The following is an 18,663-nucleotide window of genomic DNA, read 5'->3' on the forward strand; positions in this document are numbered from 1 at the left end:
CAAAGCAGCTATAGCGAGAAAGATTCTGTGGCTGGAACCCTTAATGGTGTTCAGATTCCAGCCTGGAAGGTAGCAAAACCTTCCATCTTTGTGCCTGCAGTCTAATACATTTGAAAGCTCTTGGTTCATTTTAGAAGTCAAATAAAAGATCGGTGCTTCTGGCAAAGTACCAGAGCTCTGTGCTCTGCTGTGCACAACAACAACAACAAAAAGTGTTTGTAAACTAAACCTTTAGGTAGAATTAGTGAGCCTTGATTTTTTTTTTTTTTTTTTTTGGGGTTTTTATTGCAATTTTATTTCAAACAGACAACAACAATCAAGGAGTTCAGTGCTCATTATGTGTGAAGAGAAAAATGGAATGCTATCCCCAGAAACACCAGAACACTCTCGAGGTCAACAGGGGTATTCATAGCAATTTAACTTCATTATTTTAACTGCTCTGCTTTGCTCATTCCTTGCGATCAATAAGAAATAAGTCATTTCAGTAAAAGCAGAACAGTTTGTTATGTAGCAGAATAACTATGCAATCTGCAACTATTCTGCTGGATGCTTTTTCAAATTTGTGGAATACCAAAGTAAATGTGATAAAGTTAGAAGAATTAAAGCAAAGTATAACATTGATTTTGTTTTGTTTCTATATTCAGCTCTCCCGAGGAGGACAGGTAAAGACAACTTCTTAATAGATATTGTCATAATACAGGTGGGAAAACATGTTTAGGTGGAGGACACTGTTTTGGGTATTTGGAGTTTTGGCTCCAGAGCAAGACGGTTATCCAGCATAAATATTATGTGAGGGGGTTCTACCAGAAACTGCAAGAAACTGATCTGTTTTGATTATGGATAAACCTAACTTGCTTGTTAAGTTCTAATAATAAAAAGCTCCTTGGGGAAAACTTTCCTAAGCACTGGTCAGCTGCTGGGGTAACTTGTGTATAGGAGTCTCTTTTGTGAAGAAAACGAAATTGGTTAATGATGACTCAAGGTCTTTATACTTTGCAGCAAAATGTTGAATAGACTTGGAATGGTTATTATTGTAGAAATTAAGGTAGGTAAGAAACCCATAGTTCTCCAGCAAAGACAGTTGGCTTAGCTGCTTCAGGGCCAGAGATGCTGCACATCTGAGCAGTGGTTTTATAAATGTTCCTAAGCAGAACACGGGATCAGTCTGGACTTGGTTTTTTGTCAGACATATGCAAGTTAAGCATCCAAAATTTTCTTCCTTCAGTATTTTAAGAATTTCACAAGACAGAAAATAAATTGCAGCCTAGATGTATTATTTTGTTTTGTGTATTTCTCAGCAAAGGTGTAACCAGTTTCCACAAAGAGTTTTACAAAGAATGAGTATTATAATTTTAGAAAAGTTAGGAAACACAAATCTCTTCACACAGTCGTGAGTGAGTTAGACACCCTCTACTACTCTGCATTCTCTAGGATAAGATGCGTGCAACTACTCACAAAGACTGTGGTCCAAGCACCAGATGTTTTAGCCTGTTCCAGACAGATGATGGTGGTGAGGTTTTTGGTTAGGACTTACTAACTGCGACTGACAGTTACTTTACAGGAGCATACTGTGTTCCATCTTTGCTGTGCCTTTTCTCTACTGCTGTCCTTTTTTATTTCCTCTGCCTGACAGTCAGTGTGCACAGCGAGCCTATGGTGGGCTCATTTCAATGATAGAGACAGCAGCAGAACTCCAGCGGGCTCCTGGTTTTGGGCAGTGTGTTTGCTGATTATATATCTGTCATATCTGGCACTGGGGCTTTGGAGATGTCTCTGAACGGAGCCTTTACTTTAGCAACCCAGTCCAGCTCTGTGGAATGAGGAAAACCCGTCTTTGGAGCACGGTTTTATAATGCTTCATAGATTACTTCATTTTCTTGCTGTGCCCTGTGTACAGCCAAAATGAGTTGTGTTTTCTAAAGGTTCCTTGTGCTTCTGCCTGCTGTATGGTAAACCTGATTGCTGCCTGCGCTGTCACATTGGAAAGGACATCCAGACGTATTCAGGAGAAGAAAATTAAGAAAAAGGAGGAGAATTTATGAAAAAAGTAAAGCTGTACACAGATACAAAACTTAAATGAGTCTAGAAAAATGCTCCTAGTTATAAGCTGTATTAAATATAATTTTATTACCATTAATGACATTATTTCAAGCAGAATGACACTGCAGAGTGACAGTGATCAGGGCTGCTTCTTGCTGCTGTAGATTGCTGCTATATACAGCTTGTTTTTCCTGGCTGTTTTTGTACCTCATACCAATGATGGAAACGGCTCTGATCTTAAAATCATCACTCACACAACTGCAGGCTGGTGAGCCCATTAATAATGCTGGCAGAAAGCCAATGCTTGGGTCTGCTTGTGGTCTGTCTACCATTAACAAGTAGAAATACAGGGCTGGGATCAGACCGGATGTCAGGTTCTGGTAGCCTTTTCCTTGAGAAGTTTGCAGTGGTGGAAAGCACAGGCAGGCAGTCACAAGTGTGAAAAGAATTAAATTGTTTTTATTTAAAATCCTTTAAAGCAATACATTTTTATATTAAAAAAGGTTATTGACACTTTTTTGGGAAAAAAAACATAGTGTTTGATATGCTTGGGAAGATCTTACCTCTGTCATCTGTGTTCTTCTGTTTGAAAAGTGGGGTGGAAGTTCACTATGCTGTTACGTTTGATGGAAAAGCCATCAGCAATGCCACCTGGGACCTGATTAACCTTCACTCCAACAAGGTGGAGGACAACTCCTTTATGGGCATAGAGGATAATCCAACCGTTGTGTACACCATCAGTGATTTCCAAGATTACATTGCTGAACTGCTCCAGAAAAATGCCTTGTTTGAAAACACTTCCTTGTCCCTAGACCCTAACTCTCTCCAGCTTATTAATGGTGAGTATTAATTATGATGCGTTGGTGGGCCACACATCTGAAGTCTTATGAAATAAATCTCAGATGAGTGAATTATTCAGCTGCCCCCTGAATAATGAAAAAGAAACAACAAAACCAACTGTGTTGTAGCTGGTTTTGCTCTGATCTTAACCGGGCACTCACTAGCAGTAGTAGCCCATTCTTAATTCATTAGATTAACATCTTTTCTTTCTTTGATGCAGAGGTTTATGGTATGCAATTTCAGTGATACTTCCAAAAATTAACAGGAATAGAAGGGGAAGCGTGGTTTGCATGATGCACATTGCACCGACATGATCTTCAGCTTAGTAGCCCACTGTTGGCCTTGAGCAGCACAAAGCAAATCCTGCTTTACTGCAGCATATTCAACGATCCTGCTAGAGGTGGTGGAGGAGTGCTGTCCACTCCTCTGTTCTCATCCTTCCTCTGTACTTCCTGTCAGTGGTCTAGGGGCAATTCCAGAAAACAAATCTCTCTGGCAAACTTTCTGAAAAGGTCTTACTCACAAATCTAGGAAAGATTTTTCGTTAGTCTTCCAACAAACTTCCAAAACAACGTCTTCACACTGCTGCTGCAGCCTTTAGATTCCAAGTATTTGTCTTTCCACAGTGAAAGAAATACTGCACTCTACGCCAGAAGAAGCATCCTGGATTACTGAGCATCCAGTTGTGCTGGAGCGCCCGGAGTTCGATGTGAGTATGGTTCCAAGTAGTGACCTCTGAACACATATGAACAACTTACCTCAGCAAGGCGGAATTGCACCCAGTACCTAGAGCTTCTCTATCCTGTTGTTCAGGCAGAACTAAGTAGTAATGAAGGGACACCTTATCCTGGAGTAAAACCTCTGAAATCTCTCATCTGATATTTTGGTACCTGATGCACAACATTTTCCTGGGATCACCTTATATTACACGGCAGTATCGTGTTCCTGTCTGTACAGCCAAGCCTTGGTTCTTAGGATTCCTTTGTCTGTTTTTTCATCATGTTTATACTGTAAATTACTCTAAAGGCATCATTCTTGCCAAAATGCTACCTTTCTTTGGAGAGCAAGAAATCGATGTAAGCACTAAAGCTGACTGCTAGAAGAGATAAAATAGTAAGTTTCGTATGCTCCTTTTGTTACTGTGTTGCTTTCACTGAAAGTTCTTGGTTCACTTTTAAATATATGTCCATCCTCTTAATGCCAGCAAAGGAAACAGAAAAACAATAGTGGTTTCTCTCTTCTTTTTTCTTTTTCCTTGGAATTGTAATTACCTCCTCTGATTACCTCTGGAACAAAGGAGGACACAGACTGAAGTTCCCCATTGGACAGGAGACTTGGTATCCCTGACCACACTTGTACAATACAGAGGGGCTTTAAGCAGAGATACCAAGTTAGGTGCTGGGGCATTGAGATCAAGTCAGTTCTCCCAGCAGCTAGAATTTCTGAATGGTGGAACGTTGTCTGGGTTGAAGGATTTATCTGGTAGGTTTCTCATCTGTACTCTGATGTGTAACACAGATGTGCCTTCCAAGAAGAAATGAGCTCAGTTCTTGCCACAAAATCCAGGTCCACCTATGCTTGATGGTACGTTTTCACTAAGATCATTGTGAGATAGCGTTGTGAACACAGACACATTTAATTTCAGGCCAACTTCTGAAATCTTTATGGAAGCAAAATTCGTAGTCACTTCACAGTACCCAAGTATTCTTGTTAGAGTGGTCAGGGGTATAATATCCTTAATTTCATGCCAGTTTTCCCTGAGTTTTAAATACTAATCATTGATGTCTAAAATGCAAATTCATATGGATTTGCCACATATGGCTTAAACATAGATAAACATGAATTTAAGTTAACTTTCAGGGAAGGACTTTCTCTTCACTAGAGCTGTGTACCTAGATTAAAATGTTTATTTTAGTAAATAGTAAACAAAATAGTAAACAAAATTCTTTAGTAAGACAAAGAATTCTACCATCTTTACATTCTATCTGTGGTTACCCTGCTGAATGTGCAGGCTAGAAGATTTTAAAGTAGAGGCATCTTTGCAATAAAAAAAAAAAATTAAACCAGTTTTAGGGAATACGAGGCACAAGAAAAACTTCTGGAAGTTACGTTTTTCTACTCATGGACTGTGAATAATAATAATGTAATCTATGTGCTTAGATACCAACTATAGCCAAAAACCGCTGTGTACAATCTGCAATACACAGGGAATTTGGGAATTAACTTCGATCCATTTAAGAAAATCATAAACATGCTTAAACAGTAAACAAGACGGAAAGGATTAGTCAATTACTTCCACAGATTTGGATACTGTTAAGTATAACTGTTACCTATGAAAAAGAATTTTGCTAATATTTTTCTTAGCTGATTTGAGAATGAGTTGGATTTGTGTTCTCATACGTACTCATGACATAGTGTGGAATTCTCATGACCAACATCTGATTGCTAGCAGATGGTACCAAGTAATCATTAATTCTTTTCTTTGAGTTTTACAGCTCTCTTAAAAAGTGAAGAAAAAAATCAAGTCTAGTTTTTGAAATCTGTATTTTCTTGTTATTTCTGTTGAGTTGTAACAGGTAGAATACTCTGGCTTGCTGAATACAATGCCTTTCTGGCAGCAGAAAATGGAAAATCGGGGAGGGGGTTCTGTGTTTGCAGTCGTCTGTCATATTTGTAAGACTTTCAAAAGATATTAGTGAAAACCAAAACTTGCCAATATGATATTAAGCTTGTTAATATAATATATTGCACCGTAACAACAACCTTTGAATAATGCTAGTTGTCATAGGAACATCTATCCACATTCAAATAAATGAAGTGCAATCCTTGGCAGCTAAACGTTTAAAAAAAAAAAAAAGTTTTGAGAAGCTATTGCTGGTAGTCCTTATTCATTCTTTATGGAATTTATAAGTGTAATTTATTTCTAATTTTGCACTTAACTTTTTTACAGCTTTATAGTGGTCAGTTTTGCCAAAAAAGATAAATGCTGGAGCACGTGTCTCTATGGTATATATACTTTTCAACTAACTGTTACCATATAAACTTAAAAAAAACGAGGAAACTGTGGTGGCATTACAACTGGCTATAAAAATGTGATCAATACAGGTAGACAAATAATTTCATAAAAATACCGTAACTGCTTTGTTTCCAAATGGTTCAAATGTAGTTTGAATGAAGCTGAAAATTTATTTCGCCCACATTTCAACCAGGAGCAATGTTGAGTTAAATTTCAAATTGAAAAGTCTCAGGACTTTTCTGGTTATTTATGCTGGACAACTAAAAGAAAGAGATTAGCTAGACACAAATGGTGAGCTACAGAAATGGTTCACATGGTTTGGAGCTGTAATACATATTACAGAAACCTGTGTCCACTACCCACTTAATTTTACTAGTCGCCATCAGCAATCTGCTGGTTCTTAGTAAATTGCTGCTTCTTGAAATTGTTTGGCAGTTTTTCATACCCTAAGGGTTATATTTTTGTCCATATCAGACTGTTGCAGAGCAGTGATATGTGGGCAGGTATCCATGTGAAGCACTAATTCCTGAGTCAGGTTGCTTTTGTATGACAATCTCTTAATTTGTTTTTCCCAATATAATTACCTCATGAGACACCATGGTAGCAGATTAATATTCGAAGATGAAATATGCTGAGTATTCTAACTGTAAACTAAGTAACGATTGGGGTATGGAGCAGTAAGTAAATGGCGTGCAAATTGGATATTTAAAAACAAATCATTTTTTCACTCTTTAAACAAATCACAAATTCATTGTGCGTAGTCTTTGTTGTTCATCGTTACTGCTGATTAGGTTTTTGATTGTTTGTTTTCTTCCTGCACAGGCATCTCTAGCTTTGAGACTAAAGTTATTCCAGGTTCTAAATGATCTTCATTTCCCTCCTGGGTTTGCATACCCACGTACTAAAAGACAGCAATAAATGACCAGAGGGCATGTGTACCAATGCATGCCGTGTTTAGAAATACCATTTCTAAACCAATTTATGTATTGTAGTAACTATAATATTATAATTACTGTATTGGTTAATGCAGCTGATGAATAATAGCTCTTAGGACCTTTTCATGCTTTAGGAAGGCAGGCAGTACTGTGCACATTTATCTTTGATTTAATTAGAAATGGACAAATCTCTTTTTTCAGTAAAGAAAAGAAAGGAGATGGGTTGAGTATAAATGGTAAATTTCTTTGCACCGTGAGTGAAGCTGACAATCCTCACTCAGCAAACAATCTGAATGGCTTCTTTCCCTTTTTAGTGGACGTGACTGGACATGAAATGTATGTCACAAGGACCTGCATTTTACATGTACATTGTGCACGATTAGCAAAGGTCATAATTTGCCAGTTGTCCCAGTTTGGCCCCTCCTGCAGCTACGTGTTGCTTTCTGACAGAGGCAGTAGTACCAGATTTTGCTGTTGGCTGCTATTAACACCATCGATGTGTTCAGCCCAACGTGGACAGCCAATGCTTCCCTTGTAATGCTAGAAATGTTAATAGTGGGTTTATGTTCCAGGACAGCACCTTTTTAGCTGAACGGCCTTCAGCGGATGAATCAACTGTCAGCAATACCTTGCCCTTTGATTTCACCAAACCAGATTCCACTTCAGATAGTGAACAGTCCAATGACAATGAAATCCGGCCAAGACCAGAAAATCTGGGCTCTGAGGCCAGTTTGGCACCTGAAGCTCCACTCTCCTCAGAGGCTGACGTCACTTCTTTGCCTGACGGGAATCAGACTCCTCGTTTGGTCACTGCCCCAGCGTTAGGGCGTGATTCTGTGGACTCTCGGGAATGGCTTTCAGCCCCCAGTTCTTTGGACGGTAAGTTAATGTCATTGACTGAAGCTTAAATTTGGATGCCGATATTTCCTGATACTCACCAAAAGTAGAGTTCACGAAAATGACTTTTCGGAAAGGTCTGAACAGCTGGATATCTTTCTCTGATAGCTTTTACCTTTCCTCTGTGCGTGTATCCAAGAACGATATGCTAAGGTAAAATGTTTGTAATAGCTAATGCCTGTTTATCCATTCAGGAAATGCTCCGCGCATCACACCTCTTTAATTGCATGGAAGTATTTTGTATATCTTGGCCCGTCGAATATCAGAATGAAAAGTGGGAGAGATCAACAGGGGTCCTTCTGACTTCAGCATACAAAGACCAGGATAGATCATGAGAAACGTGCTGAATGCAGATTTACAATAAAATTAATATAATTTGACACTTTTTATCATAAACAACAGCTAATGGGGAATATTTATTTTTAGTGTTTGAAGATACTGGACTATCTGAAGACCTTTTGCCTTCAAGTCCTCCTCACCTTGTGCCTGAAGAACGTCCATCTACAGATGATTATGCAGTTCCTCTGCTTTCTGCACCAACAGTGGCCTCCTCATCAGTCACAGAGACTGATATTAAAGAAACAGTATCTGCTAAGAAGGAAGAAATAACTCGAGGTAGTCCTGCAGGCAGTGACAATGCAGACACTGTGTTGCGTGAGTCTTTGGAAGAAATTCCTTTTCCCTTAGAAGTACATCCTATGGAGGAAGAAACTGATATCTATTTTGGAGACAGAGTTCTATATGATGATGGGTCTGGTTCAGCTTATGATGGTTCAGGAAAGGAAATGGAATCAAATATTTGGCCTTGGGAAGAAGCAACGCTGGAGCCAGTTTTCTACCCTGGTCCTGAGAGCTGGCTTGAGGATGACAATGAGTCTTTGTTAACCAGAACCGATGATATTCCTGAAGGTATGATCTTAGACTATATTCTTAACTCTGGGAATAAATTAGATGATGATCATTTCAAAGATGAGAATGAAGGTATGGCCAATAGAAAAGAAGATTTTCTTGATGAGTCTGAAATACTTTTCTTTCCAGAAACTACAACTCAGCAGGTACCTCTGTTAAAGACAGAAGAGCCATCATCTGTGGAACCATTTACACAGACAGAAACATGGGACATGTATGATTCTTCTTTTGTTAAACCATCCTTGGTTTTGGAGCCTTCAGTGGACCATTCCTTTGTAGACATGCCACAAAGTACAGATCTGTCTGTGGAAGATAGTCTTCTTACATCTACAGAAACCATCAATATGGAGCAACCTGAAGAGTCCAGCATTGGTCAGAACGTGATTTCTGAAACAGTTGAACATGAAAATGAAGACACGACAATGGTAGAACTATTCACAGTGGAGCAGTCAGATGTAACTGAAGCTGAAATGATAGACCGCTTGGACGTAAGCTCTTCAGAATCTATTCTGACTGGAGATCCTTCCATGGTTAACCTTGATGCTTCCAGAGAAGAGCAGCAAACCCTAGATTCATCACTGGCAGACCAAGATGATACTGGATTAGCAGTGAAGAAACCAGCTGATGTTTTGCCTGCTGACAGAGCACTAGAAAATTCATTGGATTGGACAGTGCCAACTGCCACTCAAGTTTCAACTGCAGTTCCTTCTGTAATAGGTCAGACCACTGTTCTAGAGGGCTTTGCTGGACAGGGTGGTACAGGCCACGACCCACATGTTTCCATGAGCTTCAGCACTGTTACGAACTCTTATGTAACAATGAGTGTAACAACAAGCCCAGCTGAGCTTCTGTCCCATCTCACTCCTGTGGAATCCACAGCATCATCATCTGTGACTACCCCAACCAAGCTGGGAAATGAAACAACGAGAGTCATGGATGTTTCGGTGGATTTGGATCACGTGAGCACTCTCCATTTTTCTCCTGAGCTGACTGAGGAGGGAAGGAGAATGACTGAAAGTCACATGGAGCTAACAACTCATGTCCAGTCCACAGAGATGGCCAGTGCGGCTTGGGCCACACATGAAAATCGCAGTAGTACTCCTATCCCATCGCGATCTCTAGTTGTGTTTTTCAGTCTTCGGGTCACCAACATGATGTTTTCAGAGGACCTGTTTAATAAAAACTCCCCTGAATACAAAGCGTTGGAGCAGCGATTCTTGGAACTGGTAAGAATCACTTCTATGCTAAATGTCCGTTTGCAGACTGACAAAAATTATTGGTAAATAATAGATTGTTGGCTATCTTCTGTGGAGAGCAACTCGAGACTGGTGCTTATGGGTATTATTTGTGTCTCCCTGGTAAAATTCTGTCTGGATATGGGGGCAGGGTGTGGGTGTGGTGTTATTCAGTCAGTCATCTCTAAAGCACAAGCTTTTAATGCTATGGGCCAGATGCCCTGCTGGTGTCAATAAATGTAGCAGCGTAGCTGAAGTCCCTACAACACTCCCCTTACTTGCCTCCAGAGTGCTCTGTAGCTAGTCCATTGGGAGACAGAAGGAAATAAATTGGGGCTGTGACGGGGTAACTTTTCTGCAATACATTCAAGCCATCCCAAGTAAGAGGTAATTCTGGGAACTAAGCTGTTCCTAAGACTGATGGCTAGCAGAGCCTCACAGGAGTTACACAGCAAAAATTTTTAACTGGGAAATTCCCCTCTCCTGACTGAAATGAACTTTTTGTTGCGAGAGGTGAAGGGAGCAAAGGAGAGGGACATGCTTGAATGAAGTACCCTGTGAAATGGAGGGAATGCCTGGTGCTCAGATCATGTTGGGGAGCACCATGTATGTCCTTAGAATTGTATTTCTGAATTGTAGCTTTTTGGAAAGTGTCTGCAAAATACTGTACTCTTGAGAACTGCCTGAACTTGGGCTCCTGGAAGTCTGCCAACACAGACCTCCATTGGGTAAAGTTTTAATGCTCTTGCTTTGGAGTTTGGATAAAACAATTCAAGACTCTAACTGTCTGATGCAATAACAGTACCACTGGCTTGAGTAGAGATTCAAAGGTTTGGCTTTTCTGCCACATCTCCTGTGTTGCAGCTGGTGCCCTACCTTCAGTCAAATCTGACTGGCTTCCAGAATCTGGAAATCCTGAACTTCAGAAATGGCAGCATCGTGGTGAACAGTCGAATGAAATTTGCCAAACCTGTGCCTCGGAATGTCACCAACGCTGTGTACATGATCCTGGAAGACTTCTGCAACACTGCGTATCACACCATGAACCTGGCCATCGATAAATACTCCCTGGATGTGGAATCGGGTAAGAATGGCAGGGAAATGCGATTTAGAGCAAGGGATTTAGAGCAGCTTCTGCTTTAAGAACTTACTAAGGATCTCAGTGGCTTAGATACTGCCCACTGCTTTTCACAGGCTGGGCTTTAGAAAGACGGTCTTTCACAATCGAGTAAAAGAAAATCTGTTAGGGAAGGGACTAAAGAGGTGAAAGTCCAAGTGGGACTCAGACTGAGCAAACTACATGGGTCCCATACAGAAATACGCAGACAAAATTGGACACTTGTGTAATTGTGTATATAATGCCACGGTACTTTCACTGGGGAGTGAGGGGGAAGGCTGGCCAGCTGGAACAGCGGTGCGTGTGATCACTCCCAGAGGTGGTAGCCAGATTAGCTGCCAGGTGGGCACCTGCACAGGTAACAACGGCTGCGTCTCTCTTGTGGTAAGGCCTTGGTTGCACTAAAAATTTGCAGGCCCTCTTAGTTCACTGCTCTGCTGTTAAGAGAAAGTCTTTTTTCCCTCTCCAAGTTAGCCAGTAGTTTACCACAGAAGCCACTCAGAAATATTTCCTGGTTTAAGGTCAGAGAAAAATAGCAGTGCTGACCTGTTGGCAAATGGTAACTGTTCTTCTGAGATAGCTCTCTTATAAAGATGATCTAATTAGCGTAACAAATCTTCTGATATTGATAATTTAGCAGTATGCCAGACCTCTTAAGCTTTTGATACAGGTTAGGTCTATCAAATGCCACAAGCTCGTGTTTCTTGCAGACCAAGGCAAATCACCTCACAGTAGGTGCTGAGTGCCCTTCCCTGTACGCTGCCTAGGTTTTCTATAGCAAGTAATACTGGAGATCAGTGTTTTACTCATTTGCAAAATACAGTTCCAGCAGACAGAGAACATCTAAGGTACAGCATGTTCCAGTAAGAAACTTTATACTTGCTTTTTCGATTGGCTTGTTGGGTGGTCTTAGCCACATCACTGACATGCACTGTCAGAGGAACGCTTCCAAGTGTTTGTTCACCTGAGCAGAACCTTTTGTTACTCAGGAAAGGCTCACGCCAGATTTTTGTGGATTATTTTAACTGAGACACCATTACAGAAAATGGCAACAGACAGCGCTTTGCCTTAGTTAAAGTTCTTCTTTTTCATTAATATATTCTGCTCTGCGTACCCTTAGGTGAGCAAGCAGACCCCTGCAAGTTCCAGGCCTGCAATGAGTTCTCTGAATGCTTAGTAAATCGCTGGAGTGGGGAAGCTGAGTGTGTCTGCAACCCTGGCTACCTAAGCATCGACGGGCTGCCCTGCAATAGCATTTGTGATCTGCAGCCAAACTTCTGCCTGAATGATGGGAAGTGCGACATAAGCCCTGGACAAGGGGCCATCTGTAGGTAGGTCTATCCTGCTGTCTGAAGTGTGTGGTTCCCATATGAAAGCCCCTTGTCATCTCCTCTGCTGTAGCAGTCTACAAGATTTGTGCAAAATTCTGTAAGATGATGTGTAACAAGTGAGGTGATAATGATTATCATTCATGTTATCCTGCTGAGTGGAGGTCCCAATATTGATGAGTGTTTTGCTATTTATATATTGGAAACGAGAGAGTAACAAACTTCTTTAACAGAATAGAAATATCAGGAAATAAAACTAACTAGGAAAAATGGGAGTACTCAGTTTTTCAAATCACCTTCATTGACCTTTGGGGACAGAATTTATCTCCAGAGGTTTTCTCCAGTAGCAAAGTATTAGCTAATGTTGTAAAGCATATGAGAGTTAATTCCATCATAAAAATTGGTATCTGAAAGGCATATTCATACAGCATAAATATGTTAAAAATATATTATTGGCTTTTTTAAAAAAAGCTTACCTAGAAAGTCTCTAAAGTCCATCTTAAAGTCCTAGAAGTTAACAGGAGAAATAAAGAATGGATAGTATCACAGATGTAGTACAAGTTTTATCATATTTATATAACAGTGTTAATTAGAAACAGGTGAACATCTGAATTCAATCATGCTCTGGACAGCATTTACTAAGAACTTGTGGAAAAATTTAAAGTATTTCTTACTACTTTCAGAAACTATTATTTCAGATATATATGTTAGAAGACATAATTTAATGATGTTTTATTTAATTTAATTTAATTTATTTTATTTATTTAATGATGTATTAATAAGGTTCATTGCTTTGAGTGATTGTAATACCTTAAAATTCTTTGAGGTTTTATAGCAAGAACTCCTAAACACACATAATGCAAATACATTATTTTTAGTGGTATATTTAAAGTCAGTATTAACATCAAAGTTCTCATGTTCAAAACCACAGCAAGGCAGAAATACCAAATGCTGTTTTGGGCAACTGTTTTGAAGACATAATCTTTCTAGTAATTTATTTTATCTATTTGTTTAACTAGGATTGTGGAGTTCACTACACTGTAAACATTCTGCTTGTTCAACACGCCTTCATTTGTATTTACATTACAAGATGATTAAGATGACTGCTTTGTACCTTTGCAGTGTTTGGTACGTCGTGTGCAAGGCTCAGTCAAGGCACAACATTTTTCTTAGTCTAAATACCTTCCAGTCTTAACACATCGCATGATATTCTAAATTGCAAAACCCACGGGCTTTTTACATCACAAATGCATCATCTTTTTATTATTTTACCTATCTTCACTAGATTCAGTAATTGTTCAGCCAGGAGAAGAGAAGGCTCCGAGGAGACCTTATCGTAGACTTACAGTACTTAAAGGAGGCCTATAAGAAAGATGGGGACAATCTTCTTAGGAAGGCCTGTTGTGACAGGACAAGAGGTGATGGTTTTAAACTAAAGGAGGGAAGATTTAGACTAGTTATAAGGAAGAAATTTTTTACAATGAAGGTGTGGTAAAACACTGACACAGTTTGGCCAAAGAGGTGGAAGAAGCCCCATCCCTGGAAACATTCAAGGTCAGGTTGGATGGGGCTCTGGGCAACCTGATCTAGTTAAAGATACTCATGCAGGGGGGTTGGACTAGATGACCTTTGAAGGTCCCTTCCAACCCAAGCTATTCTATGATCCTGTAAGAAAAAGGCTGTTCACAATAATAATAATGAAAGTTGGTGCTTGAAGATGCAGAGATATTTATTGAGGTGACTTTGAGGGCACATCATAACAGAAAGCTAAATACATTTATAGTAACCAAAGCTTTGGTTGATGTTTAATTTCCCCATGTTTCTTGCTGCAGGTGTCGTGTGGGTGAGAACTGGTGGTACAGAGGGGAGCACTGTGAAGAGTACGTGTCTGAGCCACTGGTTGTGGGTATCGCAATTGCTTCTGTGGCAGGATTCCTTCTTGTGGCGTCTGCTGTAGTTTTCTTCTTGGCCAGGACCCTTCGAGACCAGTACACAAAGAGCGACACTGAGGAGTCACAGGGGTAAGTGACTCCATTTAATATTTTAAAACACATCTGCTACAATAAGCATAATTCTGTTCTAAGTCTTATATTGCACAGTTGACAAGCAACTATGTACAAATGCCTCTAAGTGCCAGGCTTCCTAAATCTATCTGCTGCCCTTCCAGGCTGCAAGAAGCTCACCATTTGTTTATTGCTCCCCCAGGCAGGGTGACAGCCTCTCATCCGTTGAGAATGCAGTTAAATACAACCCCATGTATGAAAGTGATACAACTGGCTACAGCCATTATTACCGGAGATACCCTCAGCTAACGTCCTACAGTTCTGCCAGTGCAGAGACATCCACAGACTACAGCAGTGAAGAGATCAGGCACATTTATGAAAACAGTGAGCTCACTAAGGAGGTAAATGACCTTGTTTTCACAGTGGCATGGGAAAGATCAGGTGAACAACAGACTTATTAAACACTTGTAACCTGCAAGGTGGGCCCGGTCTTTCCCCAGGGTCTATGCTCTACATAAACAAGTTGCAACTATGGCTGCTGCAACTATTTGAGCACAGGAAAAAAGGATTTATTTTCCTGCTTGCTATTAGGTATAGCAAAGAGAATGGGTGTGTTCTGACCTGTAAGGAATTTCACATGATAAAGGAGCTCACTGCTTAAGTAACTTCACGGGAGTTGGGAAGGTTCGCTGTATGGCTCAGCGCAGCCTTTAGTTTTTAATGCCAACTGCCTTATGTAAGAGTAGTTACACAGTGAAAACCTGGCACATCAAGGCCTTTCTACAGGTTGGGTTTTGGTTTTTTTATTTTCTTCTAAGTTTCAGTCTTTTTATAACCTGAAAGTTAGATCATATCCTTCTCCTTTCTTTCTGTATGCACAGTATCCAGGCTTTACTCTAGAAGGCTAAAGAGAAGGGATTTACATCCAGGAACTAACCACAGATCCTTAAGCAACTGTGAGAGGTGTGAATCCAGCCAGTAGCTGGGTTTGTGGGCAAAATACCTGAGGGAGAAATGGTTTTGTTAAAGCCTGTGGAAATGCCATACTCTGTCCAAACCTTGGTTTTGATTTAAAACTAAAGTATTACTGGATTCCAATGAAGTACTTCATTAAAAAAAAAAAAGTAAAGAATTTTGCTACTGGATTGCCTCATTTCAAGCTCTACTCCTTGAAATAGCAAAGCACAGGAGTTTTATTTTCCAAAACCCAGGAATCCATTATTTCAGTAGTATTCTAATTTCTATTATGTACTTACAATTTTGTTTCTTGTGTTCTAGGAAATTCAGGACAGAATTCGAATTATAGAGCTCTATGCTAAAGACCGTCAGTTTGCAGAGTTTGTTAGGCAGCATCAAATGTGAGTAAAATGTCTTGTCTGGATCAACTCCTTTGATGTTTTCTCATGTGGCCTTTACTACTTTACTGTAGTTTCATATAAAGGATCTAGAAATGCTGGGACCCTAGAGGTTAAGATTTCAGTGTTATATCTGAAGAGGTTCAACCCTTTTAAAGTACTTAAAATAATCAGTGTCAAAAGTAGATAGCACCAGAAGGTATGTTAAAAGCAGTGAGGAGGAATCCCAAAGTTAGTGGTGTCAGAGAAGCACTGACATTAATTGAGGTCCTTGAAAGCATAGATAGAACCTTCTTAACTCTTATAGTGTAGTTATTGTTGCCTAGTGTTCTATTTAAAATAGCAACGGTAAAAGCTTGTTAGTTTATCTCGAGTTCGTAAGACTTGGCAACTAACCAAAAGCTGACATCACTAGTACAATCCTGCCTGGTATGGAGGGCACCAACCATAATAGGAAGCTTACAATTCCAAACAGTTAACCAAGCTGAGCTGTGTGCTTTGATGAAAGCTATCCATGACAAAGGCCATCAAGAAATTAATTACTAGCACACTGTACTCTCACTATAGCAAGCAGCAAATTAGAGCTAGCTGGGTTAGTTTGAAAGATACTGTAGTAAAATTCCTTGGGACCCTGTTAAAAATAGCTACAGTAGCAGAAATCTTATGTTCCAAGATCATCAATTGTACTTTTTTTTAAATTGAAAATAAGAGCTGTTCATATTTTTCCATGTCAGTTGTTCATTTTTTTGATCTTGAAAAGTATCAGCATCTAAATTTTCCACAGCTGGAAAGTAACAAGGGCTGCCTCATATAAGCCTTGAATCCAGTGTTTGAAAGAGACGAACTAATCATTGCTTCTCTGTTTTTCATTTCAGGAAGCTGCTTTAAGAAAAAAAGAAATCAGTAGAATGCATGTGGGAGAAAAAGACTACCTTGTTGCCATAGCAATGGGCTCAGATGTAACTGCAAAGTTACTTACAGTCTTAACATTGCATGGATGGATACAGATGTTTTCTAAATGAATGGCTAAAATGTACAGATGTCTGTTTATCTCAATTTTCTGTGTAAAGTGACATTTTATAGAGGTGATCAGAAGTGGCAAAGGTTATGAAAGTTCATTTTTCTTTAACTCTGAAATGAAAAGTGAAAGTTTGTATACCAAGGCAAAAAAATCTCTTCAGGTAGGAGAAGACACGTGCACAACCAAAATAAAAGGCACATTTAAAATCCATGTCTGGCATTTATCCCCTCACTGGAGGCTATTGTAGCGATTTCACAGGCGTAAAGCACTAGGGGGAAGAAATACTTGGTTTGCATGTGAATGATTTGTAGGGGAGAACCATTGTGCTAGAATTATGTCAGCATTGTTTTCAAGCATTCCCATTATCAACACAAGCGTAACCTCGCTGGAAACATTATTCTTCTGTACAGATGCCTGACGTACATTTTGTCACCTGGCATTAGGGAACAGGACATAGCGCTGAGCCTGCAGGCCTCCTAAAGGCTCTCCCCGACGGGAAGCATGACTGCTGACTGTCGGTGGCCCCACGGGGCACCTCGGCAAATCAGGGCAGTACTTCTGCAGTATGGCACAGTGGTTTTAAAGCCAGGGTGGTTGGTTCTCCAGCTGTTCCTGGCAGTCACGTCGGCTGGGGCACTTCAGAAGGGCTTCCATCATACAAATGTTCTGTGAAGCTTAAGTGACTAACATTGACCTTTTTTGCAATTTGTTTGATGTTTTATAAGTTCATACCCATTATTTATTTGTTGTGTATTTCCCTACCAGCTTATTTTCATAGTGGATTTAATTGTTGAAATAGAAAGATGAATAGTTTAGTCATGAAATACTACAGTGGCATTTGTGCCCATCTTCTTTAAAAATGTTTAGTGTTTACTCAATGTTGAACTCAGCCAACTAGTATTTGAATTTTCTTTACTGACCTGGGCAATAGCCTGCCATGAACTCTGTTTCAAAATCAGGCTGTGGTACTTTAGTACACGCATATTTGGTAGATGGCAGCCCTTTCCTATGGGGAAGGGAAAATACAAGATTATTCTTGATTTAGAGTAAAATCAATGTAGAATTCCCTAAACAGAAGAAGTCAGCCTGAAGCATTTTAAAATAGCCGAATTAAGATGGGAATCTCCAAGGTATAAAAATTCATTTCTGTCTTCAAGTTAGGAGGAGAGCTCTGACTACATGTTGAGGTGTCTTGGGGCTCTGTTCAGTCACCCAGTCTCTCTTGTTTAAGGCACTAATGCTGCTGTCAGGGTTAGGGCACTAATAGCCTCACACTAGCTTCTGCTAGCAAATAAGGCCAAGTTGTTATTTCTACAAAGTCTATAGTTCTTGGCCCACAAGTGCCAACAGCCACCTGGTAATTTTTAGAGTTAAGTGGTGGTGAGGATTACTTACTTGTCTATAGGCAGCTTAGCTAAACAAGTGAATATTTCAATGCAATCCTGCAAGTCTTGGAGAACCTCACTGGATCATTTGGGCAGTATCTTCCTGCCTTGAGTGGCAGGGAATGGGTATCAGAGCCACAACCTGTCAAAGAAATGCTTACGTAAACAAACCACTGTAAGCTGAGATAATGCAGGACAGCAGAAGTGATATGGTGCTGCTGAAGACTGTTGTTACCAGATGTCATGAGGCAGAGACTCGGCTGAGCTGGGTGACCGGAGGGCTCTCAGAGGAGCTGGTTCAGAGTGTCCCAGCCATGGCCCACTCCCTCCTGTCCCTGCAGCAGAACAGCTGGGCCACCCTGTTGCACCAGAGCCTTGTGATCATGGTAAATGTATGATGAAGCCCAGAGAAGTGCTGGGCTCAGGGTAGGCATCAACTTGTGACTTGTTTCTGTGCAGCTGGGCTGCCAGCCCTGGGAGATTCGGTGCTGCTCCTGCTAAACGCAGCAATGGTGGTGGCAGCTGGCACAAGACACATTCTAAAGGTGTTCTGCTGTTTGCTGTGCAGAAGCTGAGGAGAGG

At 40.3% G+C, this 18,663-nt stretch overlaps 1 protein-coding gene across 1 annotated transcript; it reads left to right on the plus strand.

Moving 5' to 3' along the window:
- Nucleotides 1-644: 644 nt before the first annotated feature.
- LOC104500630 (interphotoreceptor matrix proteoglycan 2-like) lies at nucleotides 645-16,855 on the plus strand (the record flags this gene model as incomplete). Its single annotated transcript, XM_010144308.1, has 11 exons — nucleotides 645-662; nucleotides 2,635-2,879; nucleotides 3,507-3,589; nucleotides 7,404-7,710; nucleotides 8,155-9,863; nucleotides 10,737-10,956; nucleotides 12,110-12,320; nucleotides 14,150-14,338; nucleotides 14,523-14,721; nucleotides 15,599-15,678; nucleotides 16,551-16,855. Coding segments are annotated over 11 exons (3,274 nt in total), but the record flags the coding sequence as incomplete, so codon positions are not given.
- Between the last annotated feature and the right edge of the window lie 1,808 nt (nucleotides 16,856-18,663).

Source organism: Buceros rhinoceros, unplaced genomic scaffold, assembly GCF_000710305.1.
Source record: "Buceros rhinoceros silvestris isolate BGI_N320 unplaced genomic scaffold, ASM71030v1 scaffold43979, whole genome shotgun sequence".
Classification (NCBI taxonomy): Eukaryota; Metazoa; Chordata; class Aves; order Bucerotiformes; family Bucerotidae; genus Buceros; species Buceros rhinoceros.